Genomic DNA, 23,911 nt, shown 5'->3' on the forward strand with positions numbered 1-23,911 from the left:
CATCAAGGGCGAACGATTATGATCACCAAAGAATTAATAGAATTTAGTTAAAGGGTATTTGGGAATTTAGTTTACCTAATGTGACGGTAGGTGCAGGATTAGTCGATGCTTATCAAAAGTCCTCTAATATTGAAAATCCAACTTAATGTTCTCTAATTGAAAGGTTATTGTGGATAAAAAACCTGTCACAACTATTTCAGTAAGAAAAAAAAATTTGTATAAACTGTTTTTGTATATAAAAAAATGAAACAAAATAATAAAAGACATGAAAGTAACAATAAAACTCATAAAGCTCATGGAGACATGACACTAAAAACACTACAAAAAATTGAAAAGAAATTATTAGAGAACCAAATACAGGACTAAAACAGGAAGATCTTCTATCTATTGAATGATTCAACATAATATTGGAATGGATAGTATGAAGGAGACGAAGCAGCTGCTGGTATATGCAGATGATGTGGTAATTTTATCAAGAAGTGCAGGGCTTTCATAGAAATGGCAGAAATAGCGAACTTATAAGTGAACGAGGAGAAATCCAAGCTCATGTAAATAACGCACCCCAAAAAAGCATGACAATGAGAGAAATCTATGAGTGGAATTACACACGCAAAAAAATAATTGAATTCGAATAAGTCATCTATCTTGGAACACTTATCGAAGAAAATAGCGATGAGGTAGAAAACATAGAAGGTTACTTCCACGAGGCAAACGGGCAGAACAATGAGCAAAAAATAATTGAATTCAAGCAAGGCAACATCTAACTTAGAAGACTCATCAAAGACAATAACGATGAGGAAGAAAATATAGAAACAAAGTTAACTCGAGGAAGCGAGAAGGTAATAAACAGAATACTAATCTCCAAGAACATATGGAGACTAAAGCCTTGCACGATGAACAAAGAATTATCAAAATTATAAGAATCAGAAGACTCGGATGATAGGATTACGAATAAAAAGAAGACTCCAAAAAGAGTTGGTGTACGGAGGTGTACACGGTGGTGTACGAGATCTAATGGATAAAGGAGTTTGTAACTGCGACATGAAATAGAAAAGAATGGAAATAATACCAGTTTTCCGATAGTCAAATAAAAATGAATATTTATAATTAGAGATGGCTTTATTGTTTATCAAAATATTCTCCACTAAAATCAATACACTTTTATATGCGTTTTTACCAACAGTCGAAGCATTTTTTCCATCTCGATTGAGGTACCTGTGATTTGAATGAATAAACCGCTTCTTTAGATGTAGAAATACATTAACCGCACAATTTATTTCCAATCTGCGGGAATAAGAAGAAATCATTGGGTTTTAGACAAGGACTGTACGGCGGATAACCCATCAATTCGATGTTTTGACTGTTCAATTACGTTTTTGTTTGAACTGATGTGTGAGAGCACACATTGTCGTAGTGGAGAACGATTCAACAACGATTGGTTTCCCTGATTTTTTCGAACACTTCTTGCAAACGAATGCTGGTGTACCATTCAAACCTGACCGTTTCGCTTTGTTCTAAAGGAATGGTTGTGACATGTCCACGTTTTCTGAAAAAACAGACGACCATTTGATTTGAAGTCCTTCGTGTGCGAACAATTCTATTCGATTTGGCTCTTGGTCGCTGTTTATTTTCGAGTTCATATGCTTAGATTCATGATTCGTGGCCTGTCACAAACTTATAGACGTCTTTCAAAGTACAGCAATCTTATTGTTTATGTAAATCTATCAATTTTGAAGCTATCATATCCTCAAAACAACCATTTTAAAGGTTATTTTCAGAGCTATAATTCTATGAATGATCTGGATCCTTGAGCTCAACATAATTACCTACCAATTTTTATAACTTTGATATGATTTTTAACAACCTTGTATGATGTAATGAATAGAATTTTATAATAATTCGGTTCATTTTTCTTTTATTTTCAATCTGGCCCATCGACGAATTCAAGATTTAATAAATGGCCCTCTGCACAATTGATTTTGACACCTCTGGTCTAAATGAATAATGAAGCATTTATGATTACAGTTAATTGAACTAAAAAGTGAAAATATATTTCTTAAAATTCAAATAAAATGATTATCTATAAATCTTCTACTACATATAGTATTTTAGTACATTAAATTCGAAATTTTATCTTCAAATTCATAATGCTAATGAATAGAACCTATTTGTTCAGTGGAAATATTGTTGCTTCGTATCATCAACAGAGAGATTACATTGAAGTTTTGGAAATTGAAATGCGCTTTAAAACAAGAGTTATTTGTTGTAGAATGGAAGGTAGAAGTGAAAACGGTATGTAAACAAAACAATCGTCCTGTAGAAAGTCGATATTTTCTAAAGAAAAACAAAGAAATGATTGCTGGAACTTACGAAACTAAATGGGAAACGATAGTTTTGTTTTATTCACTTAGTCTAGTTTTATATAAGTTGGGTAAATAAATGACTTGTAAGCCCCAGTTAGTGATATTTGTACTTTACTGGGAAATTGAACAAACATAATTCTACTCCAAGATTAAATAAAAACAATAAGGTGTATCAGGAGTGATGTACCTGTGACATGGACATGATGTACTTTGGACATATATTCTAATAAATTGTCTGATGACACTTTTGATGCATGATATGCAATGAAATAACTTCTGGTCACCTGAAAATATATTACATTCCTTAATATGATAACACATCACTCAATAAGTCATGTAACTAACTAAGAAAAACACTTTTGAAAAAAATTCATTTTATTTATGAATGTAATCTCCTTCAAGAGCGATACAATCATTTCAACGCTTCTCTTACTTCTCGATGCCGTGCTTTTTGAAAGGATTTGTCTTTTGACTCGAAATATGCTTCAGTTCAGTAATTGCTTCTTCATTTGAACTGAATTTCTCACCGGCGAGCAGTTTTTTGAGATTAGCGAATAGCCAGTAGTCATTGAGGGCCAGATCTTGAGTATGCGGTGGATGAGGAAGCGATTCGAAGTGTAATTCGTTTAATTTAATCTGCGTTGCAGTCGACTTTGTACTCTTTTGGTAAAACAGTGGTTTTTACTTCGACATATAAGACCGTTACTCAAGCCATAACCTTTCCAGCTGACTGTTGTGCAATTGGCCGTGGTTCACAGGTTGCAGTCCACTCAGATGATGATCGTTTTGATGTGTGAAGTGATAGATCCATGTTTCGGCAAACTCGGCACCCGCTTTGAAAAAAGCATTTTCGTGGTCAAATGTTCATGCATCATTGTAAACTCACTGCCCTCTGATATCTTCACAACCTAAATTTAATTAATTTGTGAACTTTTTTGATTTTTCTGGAGTAACCACGACCAGAACGTTCATCGTCATCGGTGTCTGTACGACCACACTTAAATTCATAAAATCAATTGCAAATGATTGTTTTCGATGAAGCATAATCCAGATAACACTTCTGAAGCCATTTCTGTACTTGTTCTGTATTTTTCTTCATCGTAAAACAATGACAAATTAACATACAAAATTGTTTTGAATCCATTGTTTTCAAAAGAACAGAAGTAGCTTCACTTAAATGGCTGTCACCAATCGAAATGTCTTGAAATTCGACACATAGTCTTTTGAAGATTGGTACTTCATAAACGTCATATGGATTGCACAATTGCAGTGCCATCTGTGTGTCGGTCACACTATATATTAAGTGAGATACAGGTTCCCCTAGTTCAAAAATTTCATTAAATTAGCTAAGAAAATCACTATTCCTGCTTTAATTTGATCGAGTAATATTTTATCCCAATTCACTGCAAATCTCATATTTTTTAAGCTTCATTTTGTTATAAATTTTCATTTTAATTTGATGAAAAATGACATTATCAGATTCAATTGCTTTTTGAAGTTTAATTTAGTAAAAACTGTTTTATCAAATAAAGTTCAGCTAGAACAAAATAAAATTTTGTATATTCTGGTGAAAAATCAATATATAATTATTTTGACAAGTAAACTCTTTTTTCCTTGAAGATAGGAACGGAGAATTCAATTTACATTCGGATCCCGCTGATAAATGATTTTATCACTTTGTTCATTGATTCTGGGATCATCAATTCGATTCAGGAGCGAATCTTTTGTTACATAATATCGTATTCGTACTATCGATTTCCTCTTTCGAACACCATCAATCTTTAATACGCCACGAAGTGCCTCGATGAAAGATTCATGACATACAAGTTTGTCTTGAGCGTAAAACTTATATCCTTGATCTGCGTCAGTTCATTTTGTACTATAAAATAAATTATAGTTTGAAAAACTAAAAAACTCGCTGTTACAGAATGAAAAACTGATTCTTGGTTCTAGAATGAAATTTACACATGAAAAAAAGCTTTTAGACTCAAATATATTGATTACAAAACGCAAAGTTAATTTAAAAATGTTATAAAAAGAGCCTCACGCTTTTATAATTTATTTTCTCATCAATATTTTTAGTTACAAGCCAAAAATTACTCTTCACTTTTTAGTTTTTTAAGACTTTAATTCACTTCTCACTGTTAAATTCAGCTTTAGAAGCGTGTTTCTCAGTGTTTTCAAACTGCATTTTGCTCTGTTTGCTCTCATCTAATGTACTTTGGTTTATCTCTTCAAATATTCTTAAAGTAGTTCTCCTTCTTATAATGCTCTGTACATGGGCGCAGATCCATACACTCTGAAAGCTTGGTCAGTGCACCAAGATTTTCCCAAGCAGAAATTTTTTCAATTGAATAATGTATTCAGTTCAATCTAAAGGAACTTTCGCAAACAGGAGATCATCTTCCTGTCCGATAGACAAGCTGTAACTAGAGCTCTAGACTCCAATATCATCAAATCCAAACTAGTTTGGGAATGGCTGGACAAGTTGTCCGAGCTAGGCAAGAAAAATAAAGTTACCCTACAATGGATTCCAGGACACACAAGAGTGAAGAAAAACGAACTGGCTGATTGACTCGCTAATGTAGTGGTAGCAAAACAACCCTTAACAGAACCTGAATTCTTCTATGGTATCAGCTATAGGATAATAGGAAGAATATTGGAGAAGAAGGTAAATAGGAGTTAAACCAATTAAAGGGGCTGAGACAGGTAAAGACTCTCCTAGGAAACTATAATCTACAATCTACAAATACTAGCAGGAGTTCTATTTTCGCTTCAACAAATACCTGAAAACGTTAGACCTAGCAGATAATGCAGCGTGCATATTTTGTTGTACAGAAGACGAAACCTCTATCCACACTAAGGAGCTCCAGAGCACTACACCTGGGTGTGTATGAAATACAAGACGAAGATCTCTGGCAATTAAAGCTATACCAAATTCTGAACTTATTATAAGGAGTGAGATCGATGGATTAGCTGTGAGAATTGAATCCTTTGGGTCGCGGTGTATACGAGACCCCAAATCTATACAAACATACATAGTTGGTATCATCAGAACTCCATTTTGTACAATGTATAGACTTTCTCAAGACTTGTCCAGATCTAAGCATATTTTGCACGTATTTCACCTAGTGGTCACTTCTTGAGAATAATTTAGGCCTAAATAATAAGCATAGATATGAAGATAGCTATAATTAATAGGAGACATTTAATTTCGTACATTGGAGTTGAAGAAGAATTCGGATTACAACTTCAGTGATAAAGGAAAAATTAACTTTCATTTTGTATCAAAACAGATAGGAATCGAATTTTTTTGAATCGACCTTCTTCCAATGCAGTAAAAACTTAGTTAGAATTCCTGGAATTCTGAAACCGTTGGTGATATTCATACTGATCACACGGTTTACCACTACACCAACACTCATGATTACACTGTCTGACGCGCGTTTCGATATTAGCTGTGATGACTGTAACGAAAAGTATATTGGGCAGACTAAGAGATCCGTTATCGTCCGGTTTAAACAGCACATAGCTCATTTGAAATATGGACTGACCGAAAAATCGAGTATTCCCGATCATGCTGCCAGTCATAAATGACATAAATATTAATAATGTATCCAATAATAAATTGTTGGATGCATTTGAAAGCATTGATATTGCTAAATGTGAGAAAAGCTTAAATATGGACAGAGGGTCAATTCCTTTCATCCTACAGTTTGCTCTCTGGATTTAATTTTCGCGAGAGAAGATTTATTAGTGAGAAAATTTATTATAAAACAGGTAAGTCGAGTTATTAGGTTTCAGTTTACGATCGAGTCTCTGAAGACGATAACTTGGTTACCGAAATGAGCGTTAGACAGTGTAATCGTGGTGTAGTAGTGGTGTGAACAGTGTATTCAGTAAGCAGCGAGGATTTTCTTTGTAGAAAAGTCGAAGTATATAAAATTCGGTACATTTTTGAAGCAATGGAAACTTCGTTACTAAATTTTCACAATATTTTGCAACCATTCTAGTTTCCCCTGTAATTTAACTACCTCTTACTGTATTGAAAGCAAGATATAATACAATTAAGAAAATAGTTGGTACTTTTATTCTGTAATATCAGGAGGAAATAGTCAATTTGCGCTGACACCATGTTCGAATCACTTTGTCCGAACTTCAAAGCAGTGTTTATTTATATCATGTTAAATATTTATTATTAGATGTTAATTTTTGAAAACAATCCAATGAATTTTTGTATCGCTAATCTTTTCGGTTGTATATCGAACTTGTAAAATAAGTTCAAACTCGTGTTGTTTGTATATTCGATAGTGCAGTTAATTCAGTGTATATTATCAAGTATTATTGATAACAAGGTATTACATTATTACTAAATATATATTTCATCATAAAAGTTTGAAAATACGATTATAAATGTAAGTATTTCAATTATTATAATGGTTTTTATAAAATTATTATCTCAAAAGATATTTTTTCCCATTTAGTGTCTAAATAACGTCATTTATTACTGATCATTTGCTAAAATTTGATATTCAACACCTGTTTTTTCAAAAACTATTAAACTAGTAATCGATCAATTCAAATGTGCATGTTTTTTGAGGTTTATTTGATATTATACCAGTTTAAGTAGAGCTTATTACAAATCCAAATCAGAATCTTGTCCCTTTTTCCAGTTTTCAGGATTCAAGTTATTTATAGCCTCCAAAAACAACTGTTTAACATCTTGTAAACATTTCAAAAAAATTATTCTCTCAACTTCCCATACCATTTCAATCTGGTTTAATTTGCAATCATATGGTGGCGTTCTAATCACGAATCATTTCACAATTTTCCATAATTTCATGATTTTTTCTCTTTATAAAGGGAACACCAAGAATGCAGTTCATCTTACATAGAACTGGGATGGATCTTAATATTCTTTAAACGCAGTATTCATGGTACTCACCGGAACGAGTAGACAATAAACCACCTTCAACAAAAACTTTTGAACTATTCCCCTTTCCTGTTGGTGCATTTGAGCCTGTCTTCGATATGTAACAGCTTCATCTAACCAGAATTAATTCATGTTTCATCTAAATAAAATATATTTCTTTGATATCTCTTTTATTTTATAGTTCTTAGGTGATTGCTCCTCGATACAAGAATATCGTTTTATTTTTAACAAAATATACTTTCTGGAATGACTTTTCAAGCAAAAGCTTATTTCTCTTAATATTTTCCATAGTTTGTTTCGAGTCAGTTCAAGGTAATCCTCATCCGAGTTTTCTCTTTCAAATAATCCCTAATATGAAATTCTGGTTTCTTGGAGCTTCACGTGCTGTGAAACTCTCCAAATTTCACTTCTTCGATAACTCTGTAAATCATAAATGTTATTTTGTCATAAAAAATTTTAAATAAGAAAGGGAGTCATGTGGAACCTCATTGGAAAGGGATTTTAGTCCTCCGTCACCGAAGATCTTCATTTTATGTTTCCTACGTCACCAGGTGTTGTGCTCTGGAGTTTTTTAGTCTTCCGTCGTTCGATAGAATGTGGATAAAGAATATTTCAACAGAATCCTCTGTTAAACAAATTATTTATTGAGTCGACAATACAAACGATAGATTATAACTTTCCAGGATTATATTCGCCTGTCCAGATTTCCTACTATTCTCTCTATTATCTTGTATCCTCCACTTAAATGTGGAGGAGCTCATGATGTATCTAAATTCTCTAGTTAAGCTGAAGAATTTCCAAATTTACTGAAATACTTGAAACTAATTCTTTATAATTCTCAGTTTCCTGATTTCCTAAGGAAATTTTTATGAAAACAAAAAAAGGATTTTTGAGCTAGTACTTCTAATCTACTCATTTTTCATTATTGGCAATTAAAGTTGTTTCAAAACCAGACCAACGTCCCCTCATCTTATCTAAACATTTCCTGTATTTATTCACTGATTTCTTCTTAAGCAAATTTTCAATCGAAAATATTTCCAATAATTGAAGAGTAGTACAATTTTTAATCTTACTAGAACATTGTCAATATAGTCTTCCGATGTTTTATCCTGCTGGCACATTTTGAATATCAACCATAGTACAGATGCTGTGTGAACGAGGGATGGTGAATAGAGAGAAATTGGAGTCACACATCGGTGTATTATCAGCAGACACTATCGTGGTGACGATGTTCAGAACTACAACATCAAGGAATTCTACGTACCAAAAAGGCTAACCTAGAGCGAGCACGAAGTGCGTAATCTTTCAATACTTTTTCGTCTTTTTTAACTGTCTTATTTCCACTTTTATATCGTTCATAATCTTTGTAAATCATACACATCATCACCATATACAGATGTTAATCAATCGTGAGCTTTTTGGATACTTTTTTCTAACATATATTGAAAATATAACTTCACCAAACCAGATAAGTTCGGAAAGTCATGTCGCTTACTTGAATGAAATTCCAATGCAAAAATTTTTAATTTTCAATCAATTAAATAATCACCTTCTTTATCAACAATATTTTGTCTTAAACATCAATTGGTTGTTGAGTGAAGTCATCTAAATGTTTAGCCATCAAGAAAATGTTGTAGGTGATAGGTATGTATACTTCAAACCAGATACTTTCCGATTGTTTACAATGAAAAATTTAGTTTACTCAATGCAAATCCTTCTTGGGATTTAGACACTGTCTTTTGCAGCATTTTGGATTATCATATAGGAACGTATTTATGTCTCCTGCTCTTTCTACTTTCGATATGTCAATAATGTTTTCTTCTAAATTTTTGTCATTTTTTTCTTTAATACCTGTCCATATTTGTCTCACTTTGTTTTCTCCATTATTCTTTTTATTTGTTTCATCTTAATTTTAGTCAATTTCATGTTATTATTTGTATCGTTTTTGCCTTGTGGATCTTATTTTTCACTTCAATGTCCTTATCTCTTCGAACTATGGTCACCCTATTTGTTATGTTTTCCTTTATCTTCCCGTCATCTGTCAAAATGGTTGATTCATAAACCACCATGCAGGTTGCCTCCTCAGCTTATTTTTCCAATCTATTGTTGATGTTCTCATTTCGTCGAAGGTAGGTTAGGATGTTGATGAGCTCTTCGATTGTTTGACATAGATTCGCTTCCATTTCTGCACTCAATAAGTTATTTTCTAATATTTTTGGTCTTCCTGATCAATAGGACTTTAAGAGATCAAAATTAACTTAAAAAACCTTAGAAACGCAAATATTTTGGTCCCAACTGTTGAATCCTACTGTGATTGAATATTGAAAAATGATATTGTTTGATGGTGGATTGTAATGGAAAAATTCTATTTAAGTTGTGGTATTACTTTCTATTGAAGATTTAATTGTTTCAGATTACATGTGAGCCGGTGAATATGGTATAGCCGGCAAGGTGGGTCGAAGAGAGTATGGCCAGAGTGCGGATGTTCAGATGGACTTGGGTTTGGGCTTGGACTGCGTTAGCTGGACTATGCGCTCTGGCCGCAACCGAGGTAGGCAAAAAATTGAATCCGCTGACTATTATTTGTTTTCTCATACGAACCTAGCTTGAAGTATTAAATGTAAAAAAAGGTTTTAATAATTTTAAACTTTTTAAATTATGTGATGATACTATCAGTATATTATTTTAACAATTCAAAGTTCGTGGGGGTGACGTAAATTACCACCAGGCATGCGACCATTCAAAATTTCTCCCCTCGTTTTTTCTTTCACGTGTAATTTCATATTTCTCGTTAAAAAAGATTTCAGAACTTTTTGCTTAACCGGGTTTTATTGCGAGTTGAAGTTTTTTCATTATTTCAATTCTACTTCTGTGGAATTTATACTCAGGAAACGTTAGTTTGGAATGGGTAGAAGAAAAAACTCTCGCGGAAAATATATTTGTTAATTTTTCGAAGTATTTGCATCACAATTGTGGCAGTGTGCTTAAAATACTACTCGATCCTCTATAAAAACACATTCATGAATTGTATCAGCTTCCAAAACATATTCCAATCAAAGTTCATTCCAATGTTGTCAGTAATTTTGGAATTCTGGATGTCTTCTACATTGCTGGTCAAAAGTTTTTGCCCACTTTATAGTTTGCGTTATAAGGAACAAATGAAAAGAATAAGATCGATTTTGGTCCATTGGTTAAGTTGAAGTCGAATTTGTCCCACAACAACTCTATCTGGTGGAGGTCCGACGACGGTGAATTATTACTTTCACTACATTTTTTCATTCTAATACTTTCAAATACTCTTTACACAGCTTTAAAGAATGCTTGGGATCGTTGTCATGCTGAAAGATAATTTTTATGCCAATCAGGAGCGGGCCGGAACGAGAGAATAAGTCCACATGGTTCTAAAATTCGTCCTTCTTCTTTATTATTCACAAACACTCTTCACTTGGAACCAAAAATATGAAACTTTGACTATCCGCCAATCAGGAGTGGACCAGAACGTGGTACATTCTATTTTAATATTTTTTATAGCTTTCTTTCTACGAAATACCTTCAATTTCTACCAGTCCTCTAGTCGCCCTTCTTCCAAATATCATCAAAACCATCACCAAGCCTGCACCGTGTTTTACAGTCGATAATAAGTCCAAATGGTTCTAAAATTTGTCCTTCTTCTTTATTGTTCACAAACACTCTTCACTTCGAACCAAAAATATGAAACTTTGACTATCTGCCAATCAGGAGTGGGCCAGAACTTGGTACATTTGATTTTAATATTTTTTATAGCTTTCTTTCTATGAAATACCTTCAATTTCTACCGGGCCTCTAGTCACCCTTCTTCCAAATATCATCAGAACCATCACCAAGCCTGCACCGTGTTATACAGTCGATAATAAGTCCACATGGTTCTAAAATTCGTCCTTCTTCTTTATTGTTCACAAACACTCTTCACTTCGAACCAAAAATATGAAACTTTGACTATCTGCCAATCAGGAGTGGGCCAGAACGTGGTACATTCTATTTTAATATTTTTTATAGCTTTCTTTCTACGAAATACCTTCAATTTCTACCAGGCCTCTAGTCGCCCTTCTTCCAAATATCTTCAGAACCATCACCAAGCCTGCACTGTGTTTTACAGTCGACAATAAGTCCAAATGGTTCTAAAATTCGTCCTTCTTCTTTATTGTTCACAAACACTCTTCACTTCGAACCAAAAATATGAAACTTTGACTGGTTTCTCAAGGTTATCTTGAACGTTTTATACCGCTGCAGCTTTTGGTGGAACGTCACGTCAAAGATGTCTTTGTCCAAAATTTATACATAACACATTATTTTTTTGGTTTTTAAGACGTTAAGACCTTGGCTTGACAATATGGGGTGGATAAAAACTTTTGACTGCTTGTGAATCTTGAACACAGATATCGTTGGGAAATTTCTTTTCTGAACGAACAATAAACGAAGTCAGCTTCTTTTAAATACCCTGCATATCATATGATCGAATTGATTTTACTTACATACCTTCCTTTTTAACAAAATTTTCTCAATTTCTCATATCGTTACCATATTCTGCTTCAGTTTATTATTATTATTATTATTATTTTCATATTCCCAACACACCTTCCGTGTTTTCGTGTAAAAATTATTTTTATTCTTTCGCTAAGAACCATATCGTGTTTTCAAAGCTATTTTTAAGTTAAAAAATACTTCATGAATTCATTTTATATATTTTTCTCATTATGTTGAGCGTTTATATCGATCCATACATTCAAATACGTCATTAGATTCTTTGGTTCATGTTCTTTGTGTCGATTTATTTTTATCTATTTATTCTAGAATCACTAATCAATAAGACAAAAACATTAGAAACTATACAAGATGTCCCGCATAACAATCGACACAGAGCAGTTGCATTAATTTCTTTGCAACCCTTCAACTTAAAAATAACAAACTTGATACACTGTATGAGATTATTAAGGGCGTCAGGTTATGGTGGATAGTAGGAGATTGAACCATTCTGAGGGGTTAATTGAGGGTATAATAATCAAATTATTATATATGTATTCAATTAGTGGAGAATTCTCATTTTTTAATGTTGTAAATGAGTTTTTTAGCCTTTGAAATAACATTATTGAAAAGAAGTTTTTGGTTATTCAACTTTCTTTGAAAAGTTTTACGAGAAAGTAAAATATATTTGAATTATCTTATCCATAGTATAAAAAGAGTAGCTTTTAATTGAGCTGATGAAAAAATTATGTGAAATTATAAGGCTAGGTCATCTCTAATTAACCCCTCAGAATCTTTCGATCACCTTCTAGTTAATCAATGCCCTTAATAGTCTCCTCATACAGTTTACCAATTTTGGTATTTTTCAGCTAAAGGGCTCCAGAGAAATTAATTTTTTTCGGTATTTTGGGAGCCACTTTAAGGCCCTAGAACTCCTCAGTTATGTAATGGGTTCAAATACGGGACACCCTATATACGAGGATGGCTCCAGAAGTAACTGTCCCAACAAAGAAAATACAAAAATACAATAAAAATGAACAAATCTATTTATTTCTCATTTCAGCTCCATAAACTTTTTCCAGCGATGTTCAATTAGGCCGGTACCTTTTTCATAATAAGAATCATCAAGCTCCTCAAAATAGACAACTGCCGGCGTCACTTCTTCATTATTGGAAAACCTTTGACCACTAAACCATTTTTTTAAGTCTGGGAACAGAAAATAATCCGGAAGGGGCTAAATCTAGCGAATAGGGTACATGAGGTAGCAATTCAAACTTTAATTATCAATTTTGATCATTCCAATAACCAGCGTGAGCTGGTTCATTGTTTTGATGAAACAACAGTTTGTTCGTAGCCAAATGGGATCGTTTTTGCTTGATTTTTTTCTCAAATGCTGCAATAAGTCCAAATAATACCCACCGTTGATGGTTTTTACTTTTTCAAGATCATCAATTAAAATTATCCCAAGCACTTCCCTAAAAACCAACACCATAACCTTGCCTGAAGATGAAATGGTCCAGTTTTTGTTCCATTGTGAGCAAATGCGGCACCCATCTAGCACAAAACCTTCTAGCTCGCGTATTACCAGCAGACGGGTAGGGTTGTTTTCAGTCATTAAATAAGTCTGAAGGTATATTTGCGCATGCGTTAGGAGATTCTCACTAAAAATTTCAGCCATTTTGAACGCTTAGTTTGAGTTTGATAATCTTATAAGTAAATCGTTGTGATGATTTTCCTGAAAATGCAAAAATTTTGTATCAAACTATCATTAAATATTTATTTTTGAAAACAATACGCTTAGGTAAACGAAAGGAGTGTTAGACACTGTGTATGGAGATTTTGCACCATCATTTGCGACCGTAGAACTGTGGACAGCTGAATGCAAACGTCGCAGTAGTTTCGGTCCGATGAAGATCTTCTGATACAACCGGCGATATCAGTGAAAAAGTTCACCAAGTGGCTACTGGATAATCGTCAAATTAAGATTAGATAAATAATAGACAATATTGGCATAAAAATTGCAAGAAAACAACCGCATTTGAAAAAAAATAAAGTGCTTCTCAACCAGGACAACGCGTCTTCTTACAATTTGGTAATAACCATTGCTAAGTGCTTGATTACCCATCGTTTTCACCAGATCTAGACCTTAACGATTTTTTCCGATCCCTAACATAAAAAATATTATTTGGAACGATTGAAAAGATCAAGGAACAACTATGACTCATTTGTTTGTAGTACACCCTCGAATATCTAACAAACTAAAAACGAAATTAGTCAGTTACATTATCGGTACATAAAAACATTCGATTTATAATGGTAGTGACGTGCACCGGTAGCTCCTCATCGTCATGGTTTCCGATAGCAAACAAGTGGAAATTTCTGGATGAAAAATCTGGTGAATGAAATAAAATCGACCATTGACTAAGAGGTTTCTGAATGCGATTTTCGTACAAGGTCGGGAGCTAACATTGTTCACATCAATTCTCCTTGTTTTGAAGTATTTGACAGTATTGTTAATTGTGGCACTACATTCTGAATCTGACTAAAGCTGCACTGCATATGAAGCTTTCCAGTTGGAGTTTCAATAAGCTCCCTAATTTAATTGTAAATATTTGCAAACAAGTTTATCTGAAATGCATAGTGAGGAAAAAAATATGAAAATCATCGCTCATATTCAATGTTTTGTGTTTTAAAAATCAATTAAAAGGTACTGGAATTATTATTTTGTTACAGAGTCAACAGCAATGCCCCCCGGTAGGCGAGATAGCACCGTGTTCCTGTACGGTAAAAAAGAACGGCCTGGATATTCTCTGCGAATTCACTGATCAGCAACACGTCAACGATGCCATGGGCAAACTGAAAGGAAAGTCTCTGGTCATTTTCTATTTGAAACTGAGACATAATAACCTAAAAAAATTGACCGGTTTCATTTTCTTGGGTTTGGACATCAGGCATCTTACAATCCATAATAGTAGTTTATCTGTCGTGGAAGAAGCATCACTTAGTTCTATAGGTGAGTTTAAATTGGGACCGTGCTTGTCCACTGTCGTAGTTTTATTGGTGAACTTATTGGGATCGAAACAAAAACATTATAAAGAATTATAACAATGAAAAAAATAATAAAATATGAATTTAAATCTGTAATTGATATTATGCTTGATTAGAACGATGAGAAAGGCAAAAAATTATCCAAATTCAATCATTTGTATGGTGTTATTGAAAAAACGAATAGAATTTGAACTGTTAAATCTTTATATGATAATTTATGTTAGAGCTTGAAGAGAAAGATCATGTAGTAACACCAGCAGAATATTTGGATGTAATATTTCACACAAAACACATTAAGTCGTGTAACTAACTAGGAAAAACACTTTTTTCACCAAAAATCTATTTTATTCATCTCCTTCAAGACCGATACAATAATTCCAACTTTTCGATGTCATAATTGTAAAAGGATTTGCCTCAAAATAGTTTTCAGTTTGCCATCGACTTTGTATTGTCTTGGTGAAACAGTGGTTTTTTCTTCGACATATGAGGCCATTTTTCCTTGATTTTGCGACGACTCTATCTATTATTCGCTACTGACTTTTTCTCTCTTTTGGATGTAGTTGATGAACAATATTCCATGCGCATTCCAATAATCTGAAGCCATAACCTTCCTAGATGATTGTTGAGCCTTTGGACGCTTCTGAGATGGTTTACCGGCTGCAGTCCACTCAGATGATGATCGTTTTGATTCCGGCATGAAGTCATAACTTGTAAATATGACCAAACATTGCTCTGAGTCATCTACAAGTTGTTGTTTTTGATTGACTATGATTAAAAGCGGCACCCATTTCGAAAAAAGCTTTCTCATAGTCAAATGTTCATCCATAATTGTAAACGCAATGCCTTCTAATATCTCTACGACCTCACCTATCTCACGCATTGTCAATTTACGATTTGATAAAACCAATTTATGGAGTTTTTTGATGTTTTCTGGACTAACTACCTCATTTGGACGATCAGAACGTTCACTATCATTGGTGTCTGTACGACCACGTTCAAAATCTGGATAGTATTTTTTGTCATCAAGAAGCAATGATAATATTAACACCCAAAATTGTTTTGAATCCATTGTTTTGAGAAGTAGCTTCACTTAAATGGCTGTCACTTTTTTTCTGACTAATTGAAATGTCATGCAACTTTATACATAATCTTTTCAAAGTTGGTACTTCATAAACTTCATATAGATTTGACAATGGCAGCGTCATCTGTGTGTCAGTCACACGACTTATTGATTAATGTTATAGTCAAGAAGTTGTGCTTACCAATAATGTATAATATTCTATGTTGTGGTGCTAGGACAGCATTAAATATGAGTCTTTCAACAATTCAAAAATCTACTAGCAGCAAAGGGTTTGCACAATGAACACTGCGAATAACTGTTAGTAATGGATATAGGTTGAAATGTCAACGTTTTGTTTTTGTGACAGATATGTTATACAGATTGCAGCTAAGCTGCTATGGAGTACGGAAAGAATTTAATCATTTAATTGATTTAAAGTGAGGGATTGTAAAAGTTGGTGTAGTTATTTGTCTGCAACGACCATAGCTAAGCTGTTCTCCGGATAAGGCAGAAATCTAATGTCCATTACTTGTCGTAATACTCCTGGAATGCTGATTCGAGGGCAACGTCAAACTTTATGATGACAATGTCAATTTTGACATATTCACATCTAAAAACTTGAGTAGCAACCCTCGTATCAGTAAATCATTTTACAGTCTTTCAACTCAACAAAAATGGTTGGAAGTAGGAATAAATTTAAAAGGAAATGTTTGTACATTTCGACATATCTATTCTTATCACGTAAATCGTCTGAAAACAAACCAGATGTGATGCGTCCTAAAGGACAGGGTGAAAACTATTTCTAGTCCGATCAGTCGTAAAAGCGTCTGCATGTGAAAATGATGTAAATCGATCGTTTCCAATGCTATTAAGGTCCTCAAATGTTCGGTTTAAGGAGTTTGCTCTATTTAAAGTGAAATGAGTATACAGGGTTTTTCAGAAGTTCATGTGTAAGAACTACATTCTTATATTTTATGGAAATCTTTTAGCGGATGGTAAAAAATAAGCATATACTTCATCCCCTATATTTTAACACGTTCTTCTTTGATAATTACTCACCTATGAAATTTTAAATGAGAAGAAGCTTTATTAATTATTGCAATAGTACTAAAACTGAACATTTTCAAGTTAAAAACAAAAAGTTGAATGTCATTTTTCACACATAATCAGAACTAGTGTGATTCTTTATATCTATCATAAGTTAACCATAACTTAGGCTTCGATCTATGGTGCTTTTCTCCTCTTTTTGTACTTCCATGTATACTTGTATGTATACATGTATACTTTAGATACTCCTGAACATCATCCAGTATTTCGAATCGTTAGCAAAACGAACAAACGTTTTAATTGCAGAAGAGAGAAACTTGATTGCAACAATAGTGGGAAATAAAAATAAACTGAAAGTACATCTCAAGAGGCAAAGCAGCAAAAGAAAAAGATATGATCAAGTCTTAAAGATTTTTATTGATTGAATTCCACATACCTTTGCATGAAATTATGGTTTCTATAATATCATAAATATTGTGAAATTATTAACGTCAAGATGAAGCTGCAGAGCCTAACGAGGTAGTTAGAAAAAACTTTTTTTAGTGCAGTCATTAAAGCGTTATTGTTCCGAATTTTTTTATTTTTTACAGTGAACCGATTTGCATGAAATTTTCGAATTAGGCTCATATTACCCTTAACTTCAAAAGTAAAAATAATCTGAGCTGCTTATCCATCCTGAGGGTGGTTGCCATCCCTTCTCGATGGTGTACATTTTTTTCTCAAAATAACCTCGGATATCGATAGAAAGCCTTATTTTGAGAAAAAAATATTCTATAAAGTTTTTCATAAAACCCAATACTTTTCAAGTTATTGGCAATTGAAAATTCGGAATTTTTTCACGTTTTTCATCGGTTTTTTGCAAATATCTTCAAAAATATGCATTTGAAGAAAATTTTATAATAAAAAAATTGTAGCAGGTGAAAAATTGAACAAATTGATTATTTATAAAGAGTTCTAAGTGCAATATTAAGCGAGATATTAAAGATCAAAGCCGTTTTATATTTTATCTGAAATTTAGTCGATGTATGCCATCTAGTGGCGAGCAGATACATTTTACTCATTATAAGGAAATGGGATGTTGTAGTGCTTAAAATAAGCTTTAAAATGAGCACTGTTAAAAATCTTTTGCACGTAAAATGAGTGAGATGTAATGCAAATAAGAGGAACACCTAATGGTTTTTTTCTTTTAAATCAATGCCATTTCCACCAAAATTAACATTAATCGTATTCCGTCCAGAATTAACTTTAATATAAAGAGTTTGATGGATTCTAGCAGTTTGACTGCTTTAGGACATGAAAAGTTAACTTAATCTATCAAAATATTCAAAGTGATAAATCAAATGTACCAAAAAATAAGAAATATCTCGCCGTACATTTGAATCATTACCTTTTAATAACAATCTCTACAAATTTTGACCCTGATGTCAAGAAACTCGCTACAAAAACAAACTCAAGTTTCATACTAGTATTGACTTTTAATTTACAACCTCTTACATTTGAAATTTAACTACGAGCACATTGATAATGCATATTCTAAGAATATTACAGCAAACAGAAAGTAGGTTCAGCAGTAATCGAAAGCTTTGAATTTACTTCAAAACCAGTGATCTGAACGGATAAAAATTCTCAGTTGCATTCGTTGGATATACTAGAGTTGTACGTGCTTCGCATATATTTGAAAAATAGCTACTATTCGTTCTTTTTCAGACAAAACTTCCAGGCAATAATCAATCACCATTCCTTTTATGACCTGATTGTTTTTCCCCGGGAAAATCAATCAAGAATCCAATCGGGAAAATATTACCAAAACAAATGTATGTGCTTTTCATCGCGTCTTCCGATTGATGCAATTCCTAGCCATATACATGGATTTACATGTTTGATTTGAAACGTGTACGTCAAAAATATTAAAAAAAAGAGTTGTATCACCCAAAGGAAATCGAGCGAACGGAATGACATTGAAATTCTGGATATATAACAGGATATTGAGAATTTGCGTGGTATTGAAACTCGTGAAAGGAAAATAGGTTTAAAAACAATTCATTTTTGACGAGAATTAGTTAGAAACATCATTTTTTTGCTCAACCTCCCTCAACCTATTGCTTCATACACTGAATATTGAATTTCTGGGAGTCAGATCGGGTGGATACGGTGGTTGGACAACTAATTCTAAGTACATTTCTTGAGCCTCTCGGAGACTTCAGTTTCACAACGCTTTCTCTGAGTAGTTCATTTAATAGTGCTCTTGTAATTAGGTTCCTTTTTTGTTTATAATTGTTTTCAATCTATCTACTATATTTTTGGTGGTAACCAAACTGATTTCTTTGTTTTCGGCTGTTCATTTTTCTCTAACATAGTTTTTTGGGACTAGGGTTCTGCAGAATGTATCATTTTTTGTATATTGCTTTTCACACAACCTTCTTCATCTTTCCTTATTGTTGAGGATAGAATAATTTATCTTTTTAGAGGTACTGCTGCTTTCCAGATCAATTATTCTGTCATCCGAGCCTGATATGATAAATGGGCAATGAATGGTTAGTGCACAACCAATTCGATATGAGATTCTTGATTCTGGTGAAGACTTTCATAATCAACATGATAATTTTAGAATGCTTTCTTGATCTTGGTAGTTTTTTAAATACTAAGATCGTATCTAGGTGCTTTTTTTGTTTATGTTTGTTTTTGATCTATCTACCACATTTTTACTGATAGCTAAACTTATTTTTTTGTCTTCGGTAGTTCATTTTCCTCTAATAAAGTTTTTTGAGGCTAGTTGTTCAGGTTTTTTGTATATTACTTTTTACCCAACCTCCTTCATCTTTCCTTATTATTGTGGATAGAATAATTTATATTTTTAGAGGTACTGCTGCTTTCCAGATCAAATATTCTGTCATCAGGGTCAAATATAATGAATGGGCAATAAATATTCAGTGGACAATCAATTCGAAATGAAATTCGTGATACTGGTGAAGACTCCATCAATCAACTTAATACTTTTAGAATGCTTTCATAATCTTGGTAGTTTTTTCAAATACTAAAATCGTATCTAGGTGCTTTTTTTGTTTATGCTTATTTTTAATCTGTCTACTACATTTTTGGTGGTAACTAAACTGATTTCTTCGTCTTCGGGTGCTCATTTTCTTCCAACAGAGTTTTTTTCTAGCTAGTTCTTTAGGTTTTGCAAAGTGTATAATTTTTTGCATATCACTTCTCCCCCAGCCTCCTTTATCTTTCTTTATTGTTGGGGTTAGAATAATTTATATTTTTAGAGGTACTGCTGCTTTCCAGACCAAATATTCTGTCATCGGAGCTATTGCCCATATGATGAATGGGCAATGAATGGTATTTTCATCTTTGCTCATTTGTTCACCTCCAAAAAAGTTTTTTGTAGCTAGCTCGTTTTTGCCGAACTTATCTCCTAAGTGGAGAATAAATATACTTGGCGGCTGTATAGTTTCACGTAATTTTTGAAGAAGATACTATCCGAGCATTTCCTCAGGTGAGATAAAGATCGCATGTTCTTTGCAGATATACGTAAACCTTTAGTGAACCAGGTTGCTTATCTTTAAAACGCCTGAGGGGGAAAAATTATATGCCAGACTCTTTGTAAAGATCTAGAAAATTCGAACACCACGTCATTAGAGAGCATGTTCCAGTCAGTTGTTTTACAACGGTGCTTGAAGTCTTGAAAAATTTGTGTGAAGCATTTTTAGTATTGGATTTTACCGAAAATTTTGACTTTAATTAAAGACTAGAAATACTTCAGATTCCATTTGCATTCGACGCCTGATGTTAGATGTTTTCTGAAGGATTTTAGTTCTGTCGCTACATCTCTCAATATTTTAGTCATGAAACTCATTTTTGAAAGAATTTATGTTTGTTTAAGGAAAAATGTTGACCCAATTAGACGTATCACAAAATAGTTTAACGATGGTCCCATCGGCAGCTTTCAGAAATCTCAACCAATTGCTTATTTTGAATATGAATCACAATAAAGTAACCAGTCTCCATGCTAAAGCTTTTCAAGGATTGGATACTTTGGAAATACTCACGCTTTATGAAAATAAGATAACTAACATCGACATTGACGCTTTTGTAGGACTCGAAAAGTATGTATAAATGTCATTTTGTACTAAAAAATCATATTTAATGCATCTTTTTCTTTCTATAGATTAAAATTAATAATGTCTAAAGCTCGTTTGACGGAAGTTCAACATTATTTCTTACTAATTTGCAAAATTTTTGTATTAATTTCCTGGATACTTTGTTATAGGAAACTGAAACGACTGAATTTGGGTGGAAATGGTTTAACTTCTGTACCTCAGAAGTCCCTTGCAATTTTAGATATGCTGAAGAAGTTGGAAATGCAGGAGAATAGGATATCTGAAATAAAGGAAGGTGACTTTTATGGTGAGTAGTTTTTTCAAATTCCGTATACCAAAATATTAATTTAGTCATGTTTGATTTCTATTCATCAGATACATGTTTTTAGGTCTTAAAAATTTGGATTCGTTAGGTTTGGCTCATAATAAATTACGAAAAGTTCCTGCAAAAGTATTTTCACATCTGACGATGTTGAATTCCTTGGAATTAGAGGGAAATAACATCGACACAATTGATCCAGAGGCTTTTGTAGGACTAGAAGGTAACGGATAACATCAAAAAATTATTTATGAATCATGAAAAATCCTTAATCTTTCTGTTCATTGGTAGGAAATCTTCAGTATCTTCGACTAGGCGATAATAACATCCACACAATTCCAACAGATGCACTGAAAGAACTGCACCGTTTGCGTCATTTGGATTTGAGATCGAACAACATCAGTTATATAGCAGAAGATGCCTTTTCAGGATATGGAGACTCGATAACTTTTCTAAATTTGCAAAAGAACGAGTAAGTGATAATAAATTTCAATCATTCACTGTAATACTGGACACTGAATTACATCGAATTTCATCACAAATCAGTAGTTAGATAAATATTTGAGTAAATTGAATATTTGTACATAATCACATATGAGTTGTGGCTATTAAATAACAATATTAATGAAGCGGTACCTTCAGGACGCTCGCCCTCTTTTCTTCAGACTCTTTTTGATAAAGATATGACCTTTGGAAAGAGATAGAAGTCGCAGGGTAACGAATAAGGTGGGCGGTCTAGCACTAGGATGTTGTACTTGTACTGATAAGAAACCTCTTAATGCAGAGAATGCGAAATTAATCACCAGTTTTGGGCAAACTTTTTGAATGTTATAATTTTCATGTCAAATATCAGCACTCAATTTCGTGAAATCCAAGAAACTAATGATATTATGAAGTTTAGATGGTTTTCTATTAACTTTTTTCTGGCAAATCGTTAGTAATATCATCAGTACTTTCGGAGTCTGAATAGTAATTTCTTCTTTCAACAACGTTGAATCAATTTTGTAAAGAGCGTCATCGAACATTATATGACAGTTGAGGTAAAATTTTCCAGCTATAAACTATCTAAATCCAGCCATTCAGCATTTTTGTTTGATTAAATATATATTTTCATTGTACTTAATAATTTATTATCGATATCAAATTATGCAGAAAGAGAAATTTGGTGTAATTTCCGGCTGCAATAAGGAGTATTGTCTATTTAACCGATCATACCCAATTTCAAGACAAACCAATTTGTTATATGCCCTATGTGAATTGAATTATTACGTGATATATAAGGCATGCTCAATGAAAATGAAATGAAGATCTTCGGTAGATGATAGATCTTTTGATACATATACATACAGTCTTCATTCATTGAAATCTTCCAGCCTCCTGCAGTTGGTGCTTTGAGTTCGCTGAACTATCTAAATGTGTTCGACGGTCATTTTCAATTAGTTTTGGTAAACTTTTCTTCAATTAGGCACGTCTCATCATACCAATACCTGGCCTGACCTAGATTTGGCGGAAGTTGCTTGAAAAATACAACTGTATCAGAAAGTACACAATCTATACAGCATGTTCGCCACGTTCAGTGTAAACATGGAAAAACTTGGTCGACGTTGTGTGATACAACAGTTTTATTTGAAAGGCATTAGCCCGATATAAAAGTTGATCAACTAGATTATACTCTGGGTGAGACTCCTTCTTCATTATCAACAGTAAACTATTGGATAGCAGAGCTTAAACCAGGACTTACGACCTGCGAAGACCAGGAGTCGACCAAATGAGGTGACGACTCCAGAAATAGTGAAGAAAATCTACAAAGCAGTACTGGCTAATCGTCGACTGAAAGTGCGCGAGCTAGCAGACATAGTTAGGCATTTCAAAAAGTTCTGTACAAAGAAGAAATAAGGCAAAGACCATGTTATCCACAGGCAAGGCATTGAGTCGATTTTTTTGGGTTAAGCGTGTGATAATTTTTATTGGGTTTCTATAAAAAGGAAAGATTATCAACAGCGAGAAATCAAGCAAAAACATCCGCATTTGGTTAAGAAAAAAGTGTATTTCATCAAGACAATGCACCAGCTAATGAGTTTGAATTGCGTCAGGTATTCCTGGAACCATCCTCGTACAAAAATTCCTGGGTATAAATCTCTATGTATCTGTTTCGTATTTCGTGAAACTTTTAATTTCTGAAAGTTCTGCGGGCGCTCGAAAACCACCATATATTCATGGGATTGATGAAATTATTAAGAATATTCGTTTTTCCAATTATTTGGAGCAGTGTATATCGATCAGCTGGACATATCGTCGTTAATTTTGTAGGTGAAATGAACAGTTCACGTGAGAGTGCTCGATTTAACCCAATTACAAATATACGTGTTTTCCCATTATGCTATGTTGACATATTATGTTATCAGCATATAATTGAATAAATACTCTGTATACTCAATAGTATAGTTTGACAATGAATAAACGGTATTGTAGTAATAAGTCCATCAATTTTAATTGAACAATCGTTGAAATGATGATACTGAATACTTGTAATTTTGT

The 23,911-nt window shown here is 33.3% G+C and overlaps 1 protein-coding gene across 3 annotated transcripts in view; it reads left to right on the top strand.

Annotated features, from left to right (window-relative positions):
* Positions 1 to 23,911, top strand: part of LOC130446559 (protein slit) — a 98,810-nt gene that overhangs the window by 65,763 nt on the left and 9,136 nt on the right. The window contains exons 1-7 of one of the 3 annotated variants that reach the window (XM_056782893.1): positions 6,467 to 6,778; positions 9,710 to 9,847; positions 14,530 to 14,809; positions 20,838 to 21,060; positions 21,225 to 21,361; positions 21,444 to 21,596; positions 21,665 to 21,845. In XM_056782893.1, the coding sequence (XP_056638871.1) occupies positions 9,764 to 9,847; positions 14,530 to 14,809; positions 20,838 to 21,060; positions 21,225 to 21,361; positions 21,444 to 21,596; positions 21,665 to 21,845 (1,058 nt within the window). In that variant the 5' untranslated portion in view covers positions 6,467 to 6,778; positions 9,710 to 9,763. Of the gene's footprint in view, positions 1 to 6,466; positions 6,779 to 9,709; positions 9,848 to 14,529; positions 14,810 to 20,837; positions 21,061 to 21,224; positions 21,362 to 21,443; positions 21,597 to 21,664; positions 21,846 to 23,911 lie in introns of those variants that run through there. The other 2 variants (XM_056782895.1, XM_056782894.1) reach the window with 2 other exon arrangements.

This window comes from Diorhabda sublineata, chromosome 7 (assembly GCF_026230105.1).
Source record: "Diorhabda sublineata isolate icDioSubl1.1 chromosome 7, icDioSubl1.1, whole genome shotgun sequence".
NCBI classification, from domain to species: Eukaryota; Metazoa; Arthropoda; class Insecta; order Coleoptera; family Chrysomelidae; genus Diorhabda; species Diorhabda sublineata.